Source organism: Neopelma chrysocephalum, unplaced genomic scaffold (assembly GCF_003984885.1).
Source record: "Neopelma chrysocephalum unplaced genomic scaffold, ASM398488v2 Primary Assembly neopelma1_143, whole genome shotgun sequence".
NCBI classification, from domain to species: domain Eukaryota; kingdom Metazoa; phylum Chordata; class Aves; order Passeriformes; family Pipridae; genus Neopelma; species Neopelma chrysocephalum.
The window spans coordinates 5,695,039-5,704,866 of record NW_020897805.1 but is presented as its reverse complement, the minus strand read 5'-3'; the positions used below and the strand labels follow the sequence as shown (position 1 = coordinate 5,704,866).

Below are 9,828 nucleotides of genomic sequence, written 5' to 3'. Positions count from 1 at the left end.
TTTGGCTTTTACATTTCAGAAGTTAGGGCATAAATGAACCTCTAAAAGCCACAGGCATACTTAAAAAAATGCAAACAAAACAACAAAAACCCCACCTACAAATAGAACTACCAACCAATCAAAAAAGCACCAACAAACAAAATCCCCAAACCCCACAGCCATCAATATAATGTGTATAACACTATTACTTATTTAAGGCTTAATACACAGTTCCGAGAAAATGGGCATGTTTGGAGCAAAGCATTTTCCACTGGGGTTTCCAATCTACAAATACTGCTAACACACAGAAAGATGCTAGAGTTTTAATGTCATCTCTGATCACACAACAAGGAAGGAACTCCTTGAGAAAAAGCTGGAATTATCAACTTTTCAAAAAAGAAATCGGAAATTAAAAAAAAAACCAAACAGTAAATTTTTGTTTTCCCCATTATCTCTGCAAACTAATACACCAGACAAGAGAACAGTTTCATGACCTGAACACTATCCATATACCAGACAGATATTTTAGATTCAGTAGTGGGAGGCAAAGCAATGCACCATTACCCTGCTTCTTGCTGGCTGCATCAGAACCACAGCACAGCTGCTGAATACCATGAGATCAAACCCATCACAAAGTGGACAGAATAGAATAGCCCAGGCAAACACAACTGGTTTCAGCTCCTTATACCCCTGCTTTCAAGAAAGGAGCAGACTTTTCTTTTTGTGGCAGAACTGTATTTAATTAATTTTCATATACAAATTAAGAGAATAAACAAAACATTATTGTATCCAAGTGAAATAAGCCAAACCAGCACAAATTAATATTTAAAAAATACTACAAAGAAAGATGAAGCAGGTAGAGTGAAAAAGCTTTTCAATTCCATTTTTTGCAAAATTACATTCTGATACCTTGCACACACATGAATGAAGCCCTCAGTGGAAAAAAAAATCCAGTACAAAATAGTTTTAAACCCACATATTATCATACTGCAATGAAAATAAATTCACATTTGAAGAAAGTCATCACATTTTATTTTTCTCTTCAGTAGCGAGATTATTGCACAAAACAATCGTGATTTTTCCCACAATCATTAATATCTTAGAGCCTTAGTGATTCTAAAGGTGATGTTGTGAGGTTCCAACATTTGTTGCTGCTCCAGGACACCACATAAAACATACATACTACTTTATACAAATGAAATGTGCTTAGCTGATCAACTGAATTCTTTCCTTCTCATGCATCAACCCCAACAAGAATGATTTTGCTGCACTGATTAGGCCTTGTGATTCTCTCGTGATCAATTTTGACTTCTGATGATGATACATGAGAAGAAATTATAATCCAAGTAATACTCAAGGTGGGCTGACTTCATAGGATCAACACAACGAAAGAGCAATCAAATCTATTTCTCACTCTAGCAAGCTCACAAGTGCAAAAATAAGCCATACATTGAGAACTGAGCTGTATTCTTCACAGAACCAGATCCCAAAACAGAACTGCACTTCAAGTTCACTGTTGCATAATAAAAATGTCCTGAGATCCTTTGGCTTGAATGAGGTCTCATTGGCAGGTAGAGTTCCAGGAGCAGCTAAACTCAACCTAAAGCAATTTACTTAACCCAAAAGTCAAACTGCTCCACTGAAGCAAGTAAGGTAGAGTTCAGTTTGAAAAAATGGTCTGAGACTATTAGAAAAAAACCCCATTAAACCAGAACTAATTAAAAAAACCCACAATCACTCATTAAATCTATTGGATAGATTTAAACTGAGATACAGAAAGAAATTATCTGTCAGTCTTGTTGCAGACAGCCTTGAGAGCCTGTTAGTAGTATTGTTTCAAAATGATAAGATGAACAACAGAATAAGCATTTATTAGCACCAAAGGCAACATGGCATTTCTCAATTTATATCTAACTCCCACCTACAGAACACTTAGCTGTCAGCTCCACCACCAATTCTAAGACTTGAAACATCCAAATACTAAGAAGAGTATCGACACTGCAATCAAAGACACTTTGGGTGATCGTACCACTTCTTGCAAAACACAGTGGAACTCTACCAAATCAGTGTGACTACCACAGTAGTGCAGTTAAAACACGCTTCACTTATTGTTTTATGTTTTTAATCAGTATTATTCAAAACAAGTATAAAAGTTGGACCAAGTTAAATAGAAAACATGGTTCTATAGGTGCTACTTATGGGATCAGAAATGTTTGGGTGTTTTTATGATTCATTTTTCACAGCATCGATGTCATGAAGGGTAGGGCAAAATGTTAGGACAGCTGGCCACAGTCAGTAATGACAATCTTTTTGGAGGGCTTTCCACTCTTGGAACCAAAACTCTCAATTTTTTTCACGACATCCATTCCTTCCTTTACATGCCCAAAAACAACGTGTTTTCCATCTAGCCTGCAAAACAAATACACAAGGGCAGTTTTACTTAAAACAGCACAAAGACTGACTAAACCAAGCTTTGTGAAGGGGTGTTAGCAGTTCTTCACAGCTCTCACCTGCTGATCAACTCTAAGGCAAAGGCACAACTGCTCTACAAGTGACAGGAAATACTTTTAGCTCTGGACTTTAGAAGCACTTTGAGGGATAGTGGCCTTGTTACTCTCATAGCCCTTCCTCCCTCAAGTAGCACAACATAATTTATTTCCATTGGAGTCAAGTAATTTGGAAATAAAAGCAAAACTGAGAAACAACCAAACAAGAAAAACCCATCAGTCCACAAACAAACAAAAAAACCCCTAAGAAAACCCTAAACTCTCCAGATTCAGGCATCAATTCAGGAGGCTAATCTGCAGGGCTGAGAACCTACCAGTCAGTTTTTGCAGTGCAAATGAAGAACTGGGATCCATTTGTATTGGGTCCTGCATTGGCCATTGAAAGAACACCTAGAACAACAGAAGCAGATTATTAGATTGGTGTAACAAGTTTGCACCAGAGAAGACAAACTTCCCCTGCACCTTTAGACTAAAGCTGGACAGACAGAAGATGTGATGATCTCACATTGCCTCCAAATGATTTCTAATGCCAACTTCTTGCCTTTCACTATTCTATTCCCTCCTGCCCAGCCTCCCTTTATTCCACAGCAAGAGTGTTAGCAATGTAATTGGTTGTACGTGTCCTGAACATGACTAACACCAGATAAGCTCTACTGTGCTTCAGCAGCAGCAGTAGTCTCCTGGGATGAGGAAGTAACAATGCCAAAAAGAGAGACTACAGAATTAGATCAGATGTTTCTCCGTATGGTCTTTCCTTTACTTTTCTGGCTTTAATTTGAGCTTAAAAGGATGGGCCCGTGTTACCTAGTAAATAAGAAATCCCAGATGTCTTTGTTTTACTCCTGCATCTAAGTAAAAACTGAAGTCTATGACTTATGAAAGAAGAAAATAAAAGCAGTAATTTCACCTTTGCAAAATTTGTAAGCCCAGTACGGGCTGACATCTATTTGTACAACAGTCTACACAAATAAGAACATGGCAGGGACAACACATTGTTAAACCTCCTTGATGCTTCTTCAATTACCAAGTGCCTCACAAACATAAAACCCCTTATTTTTAAAAGCACGTCTTCATACATAATGCTTAATTATAGGTTATAGTCATCAGAAGGCAGAAAGAACATGTTTATTTACCAGGTCCTACATGCTTCAGTATGAAATTTTCATCTGGAAATCTACTGCCATAAATGGATTTTCCACCGGTTCCATTATGATTTGTGAAGTCACCACCCTGAAACAGAAATGGCTATTAACTCTACAAGCACACATGGATTATTATGCTACTGAAAATATACATACTTTTTCTAATTTAGAAGTGACAACATCAGCAAATTTTCTTCCAGTTGAGAATGAGTATGGCCACTCAATTTAAAACCATTTAACTAGTTGAAGATAGAATCAGGCAAAAAGTAGGGGGAAAAAGCCTTTCTCCCAAACGTGATGCAACAAACAGCAGTAATTTTAAGAAACATCTCAAAGGCCTCAAAACCAAATCACCCAAGTTCATCACCATAGGCAAGACCTCAGAACTCTTTTGTTTCCCTTCCTTTCTTCCAACATGCATGAATACTGATCAGGATCTCCATTATTACTACTTGCTATTTCTAGGTTTTGTTGCTTAAGTGTTACACCTAGGCTATTTTAAACTTCTCCCAGCTACAGGCTGCTTGCCGGAACAGATGACAGATACCTGTCTTAGGTTAGACACAAAAAACCAGTTCAAACAAAAAACCCGGCAACAGTGACTCGCAGAGGTAGCTCCTAAACTGGTTCCAGCAATCTGTCATCTCCTCTCCCTGGAGTGACACCACCTATGTCGTCAGAGAACTCATACCCAGCAGGTAATGCACATGACATTCATCGTACCATCCTCACCTTGAGTAATCTATGACAGGTGGTGTTACAGCCACTCCTACGCAGCCCCAGAACTATGTTCTGCATGTCATGTGGAGACATCCAAACTGCCACGTTCCGGATATGATGGCCTTCAATTAGGCCATACCAATTGCCTCAATCATATTAACACTCCACCTCAACAAGTGGAAAGGTCTCTACTGTTTTCTCTCACTTGAAAATTGTTGAAACCTATGACAGTACTCCCACTTCAGCAATGACCTCTGAGTAATTCCTAAACATCAATTCATCATCTCACCATACCAAGGAATCAACCATCTACTATCCTCATTCCGGGTCCATTTGTGGGGACAAAGCAAAGAGAACACTTACACAGAACTTCACAAATTAGTGGCAGAACTCGAAGTAGGATTTCTACTTTTTTTTTCATGTTTATGTATTTCTGATCCCAGAAAGACTTCTAAACTCTGTCCCTTTTTCAGTATCACAAAACCTTAATTTGCATTTAAAAGGCAAGGAAATAGGTCCTTTACAGCACACCTGTCCCCTTTCTCTTCTGAGAAATAGGTCATACAATCAGGGGCTCTTGTTTCAACAGATATACTTTTTGTTTAAAAAAATAATTAAGGATGGGAGACCATCACAATCATCAGCTAATAGATAAAGCATGCTTACTATGACCTTCCTGTTGGATATTTTTACAAAGCTATTCCACAATGTAATGTTATTGAAATGTAGCTTTTTCTAAGGGAAGAGAGGACCACCAGGAATCATACATTCCAGTGCACTACAGCAGCTGCATCCTGCTCATCTGCTAAGCACAGTAGATAAAAAGGCTTTAAGAAAGGTTTGTTGTTATTTTTGTTGCTGCTGTTCAAGAAAAAATTGTTAATGCACATGGAATCTTATCCAGAATTTCAAAAGACTCATCCTTTAAACGAAAACAAATTCCATCTCAAATGGGTCATCCCAAAAAATCGACCCTAACTGACCTCCCCTCCATATTAGAGAGACATTAGAAAAAAAAAATTTAAAACACATTCTCTATTGTGAAAAGATTATTCTACTTGGAATAAAGAATGGACATGTTGTTTTCTTAGCTCCCTTAGAACACTAAGTTGATTGTCATTCTACCCATAATTGCTTCTCACAAGCAAGTGCTATTTTGCCACCTATGCCCCACACTATAGTACACTGCTATATAATAGCAGAAAGCCTTCAGCCAGGCTTTTTTTGACAGTCTACACAAAATTTACATTTATTTGTACAAAAGACGAGCTAAGCAACAGCCACCGCAAAAAGATCAGAAATGGAAGTCACACTGTCACTTCTTTATTGTGTAGTTAGCAAAAGCTAGAGCAGAGCCATTTCAAATGTTACTACTAGTCTGTTTCTAAATTAAATAAATTTAATAGCAAAAGGAAAAAAAAAATTACCTGGCACATAAATGAAGGAATCACTCTGTGAAAAGTGGATCCTTTATATCCAAAACCTTTTTCACCAGTACAAAGTGCTCTAAAGTTTTCTGTGAAAACAAAGCATAAAGTATTATATTCTGCATCATATATGGCAATACAATCAAACACACCTAGACTAACTATGTCTCAAGTTTATGCGCTTCAAAAATTTTACTGTATCTTTAAAGTATTATTGATTTATTAGTTATTACGATACTTTAAAAAAACCTCTGTTATAAAGCTAAGAAAACAAAGCTTATTTAGCTTCAGAACAGGATACAAACACAATCTTTTTCCATCTCATCTCCCTTTTATTTTACTGTTATATCTTAACTCCAATACCCTGACCTCCCCCACCTTTGCCTGGAGTCAAAGGTTTCACTTTCTGACTTTTATGCCTCTGTTCTCCATAGAAATTGTGAGGATGATGCCTCTTTTTTAAGGACATTCATCTACTACAAACTGAAAGAAATATACCAAGTTTTTTTCAGAACGACTAAATCAGCAGCTGAGGAAGGAAACGTGATAAACCACAAAAAATTTGTAACATAAATGCACTAATCAGCTAGTGACCAGAAAAACAAAACCCCATATGCTCTTTGGAAACTCTAAAAGAGACCACTCCCCCTTTGATTTACCCTTCCCCACTTGCTCTGGGGTTTGATTTTAAAGCAAACTACTGTGTTTTTTAACATACATATTCACCACTGATAACCCGATATATGAACTGTACTACCTTGGTGCAAATTATAAAATGAAACTATTTGAAAGAATAATGAATTCCAACTCCCCACTAGCACTTCCTGTCATATTTCTTGATTAAAAAATAAGGATGGAAATAGTTCTAAAGGGTAAAAGAATACTCTTGCTCCTGCAAATCACAATCTAAAACTTAAACAGTTAAGTATGAAATTTTGGAGATGCTGCCTTACCTGCTGTCTTTGGAACCACATCAGCTTTCAGCTGTTAAAGAAAAATAAACCAACAAATTCATAAGTCAGCTTTTTCATACACACATAGAAAAACTTCTACATGGGAGACTGGTACAACCGAACCCTCCTTCCAAAGCGAAGAGCTACCTGAAATCACAAGCCACCAAAATTACATGAACATCTTAAAAACTTCCCAAGCATTTGGCTAGTAATGCTAAATATATCCCCTCAATGCAACTTTTAGCCACTTAACAAAGAGCACCTTGAGCAGTGCCTAATGATTTCATTGGTCAACACGGTATTTTAGCAAAAACTAAGACGAATCTTTATGATGGACCCCAAAGATCAAAGCTGGTTTGGATACAACTGGAGATACCAAAGTCTGCCCAGCACAGTCAGCTGTTGAAATTTGCAAGAGGCAGAGCAGAAACTGTATATGAAAATCTACTCATGAACTTACACAGACATTGTAACCTACAAAAACTTTTGATTTAGATTAATAATGATCTTTTTACTAATCCTCAAAAGGGATATAAAAGTGGTCATACCATTCAGGCCAAAGTTTTACCCAGCTGCACATCCTGACAGTAGCCAGCAGCAGATACTACTGTGAAATAGTGCACAGAAACAGTATGGCTTTGGCAAGAATTTAATATTCCTTCCCTAGGAAACTCTCCTCAGATTGCCATAATTTGCAACTGAATCTAACCACAACTTAGCCAAAGATTCAAGGCAATGCATTCAGATTTTCTGTCAACTGGGCACAGTAAAAATATTTAACACGGAAATTAAATGTTGCAAGAAATACAGAAACACTTATGTTATTTTTATAATACCATCCAGATATTTACTATATCTCACTGATGAATAAGGTACTTGCACAACAACATTTTTACCTGTGACTCCCTGAAACAATACCTCCTGAGAGCACACCAGCTGAGAGAGTCCAATTAATTTATATGCTGCAACTTCGAATGAATAAAAATAAACTGGGCTCTAGTCTCAAATGAACCCCTTTTAGAGAGAACTCTTATGACTAATTTAAAAAAAAAAAAAAAGTCTATGAATACAGACCCAAAGACGGTGCTAGTGGCAAAAGCCACACTGAATTCCCTCAGCAGGGGAGCATTGGGAAGAGCTTCATTCCCTCTACAGTGCGTGGTTCTGGAGCACAGCCCTCACTCCTTCCCATACTCAATGCATTTATCTGAGGCCCTAAGGACACAGGGTGCACCACACGGCGCTTATTGTAATGTTTTTAAGGGCAGAGTGTACTGCGGTTTTCCCGCTCAGGCCTTCTTTACAGGGCAGAGTACTTCAGAGACCGGATTTTTACGGATGGAGCCAGCTGCTACCTGGCTGTTGAGCCTCCTGCTCATCCCAACAGCGCCGCGCCAACCTTTCGCTCCACGTGGAGCGGGGAGCTCAAGGAGGCAGCACCTCAGGAAACTGACAACCAAAAAAATCAAACAACGAGCACCGTGGAAAGGGAGGACGAGGCTGGAGGCGCGATGGAAGCGCTCCAGGAGCCGGCTGCCCCAAGAGCAGCCAAAGGCGGGGACCTCCCGTGCCCTCTTGGACCCCACTCGCTCCTCTCAAGCCAGCGGTACAGGGCAGCAGCAGGCTTATCCTTCTTCAGTATTTCAGCTCACACTCAGTGGTTTAAAATCATCTTCCTCCGAGGCTCCCCATCACTCCAGCCCCGGTCCGAGCTCTGCCCTTCCCGCCTGGAGGGGCCGTCCCGGGGCTCTCCCCGGGAGCGGAGCCCCGAGGGCGGCCGGGCAGCAGCTCCCACGAGCGGGGGAGTCCCGCCATCCCCGGGCCCCGGTCCCGCCCCCCCCGCGGCCCCGGGGCCGGCTCTGCCCGCCCTGACCTTGCGGCCCCGCGGCCGCCATGCCCGGGGCCCGGCCGCGCTCGGCTCCGCGGGCAGCCAGCCCCGGGCCCCGGGCGAGCCGCAGCCCCGCGCCCCTACCTCCAGCACCACGCGTCCCAGCGGCTGGTTGTCGGCGCCCACGTCCAGGTACACCACTGGGTTCGGCGGCCCGGCGCCGGCCCCGCTGCAGCCGCGGGCGCCGGCCGCCCACATGCAGGCGAGCCCCGGCGGCGGCAGCAGGTCCCCGGGAGGGCGAAGCAGGCGGCGGGCGGCGCTCAGCGCCAGCATCCCGCGGGCAGGCGACAGACACTGACACACGGACAGACAGACACCGACACACGGACACGCGGCCCTGCCCCGCGGCCTTTATGGGCTCCGCCGCGGCGCCGCAGCGCCCGCTGGCGGCCGCGCAGGGCGAGAGGGGCAGGGGCGCTGCGGGACAGCGGAGCGGGCTCGGCCGAGGGTGCTCGGTTTGTCCGTTTGTTTTTCTTCTTTTTTGTTTGTTTAGGGTTTTTTTGCTTGGTTTGGTTTCGGTGGTTCTGTGGTTGTTGTTGTTTTGCACATTTCCTCACAGCCCCTCACCCCAGGGATCAACAGAGACGGCGAAGTTTATCTAAAGTTCCATAATTTCACACACGGCGCCTTTGGGCTTGTCCTCGGAGCACCTTGGCGGGGAAGGCCGTGCAGCCGTCACGGGTTTGGGATAACCGGGAGCAGGGGGAAACGATAGTCACGGGCTGCCCGTGCCGCGTTACTCAGCAGCAGCATCGGGACATCGGCATCCCCGACACGCGTCGGGACACGCGGGCGCTCCTGAGTGACCCCGGCACCGCAGACCCCAGGGGTGCCACGGCATCGGTCCGTAGCCCAGCCTTGGCTTCGGTGGGAAACCTGCCCGAGGGATTACAAAAGAGAGTAACAGCAGTCCAGTTTACTATAGTTTCACTATAGTTTATAGTGAAATGTTGTTATAGTTTTTATATGAAAATAACAACACCTATCATTTAAACTTTTCCTAACTTAGTAACTGAGATGAAAATACTTAGTACATATTTCAGTCACGTTCAGATATTACTTCCAAATCTTCTCCGGTTCCCATCCTGATTCCATATATAAGTACTTCCAAAAGTTTTTCGAATTTGTAATGCCACAAAATGTTTTTTATTAAAAAAAAAAGAAAATCAAAGGTTATCCTAATAGTTATTTTCACATTCGTTGTATTATAAA

General features: G+C 41.8%; 1 protein-coding gene across 1 annotated transcript; it reads right to left on the bottom strand.

Moving 5' to 3' along the window:
• Positions 1–697: 697 nt before the first annotated feature.
• Positions 698–8,972, bottom strand: PPIF (peptidylprolyl isomerase F). Its single transcript, XM_027700150.1, has 6 exons — positions 8,701–8,972; positions 6,729–6,759; positions 5,776–5,864; positions 3,620–3,716; positions 2,801–2,876; positions 698–2,388 (listed from the first exon to the last, which is right to left on the bottom strand). Exons 1-6 carry the CDS (start codon positions 8,887–8,889, stop codon positions 2,253–2,255), a joined length of 618 nt encoding a protein of 205 aa, XP_027555951.1. The 5' UTR covers positions 8,890–8,972; the 3' UTR covers positions 698–2,252.
• Positions 8,973–9,828: the final 856 nt, after the last annotated feature.

Bases quoted from the DNA above. Each gene is read 5' to 3' on its own strand.
- PPIF (XM_027700150.1), bottom strand. From the start codon at position 8,889: ATGCTGGCGCTGAGCGCCGCCCGCCGCCTGCTTCGCCCTCCCGGGGAC. The intron at 2,877-3,619 runs GTAAATAAACAT...CTGTTGTTCTAG, and splicing joins ACTGAAGCATGTAGGACCTG to GTGTTCTTTCAATGGCCAAT. The intron at 2,389-2,800 runs GTAGGTTCTCAG...TTTGTTTTGCAG, and splicing joins TGCACTGCAAAAACTGACTG to GCTAGATGGAAAACACGTTG.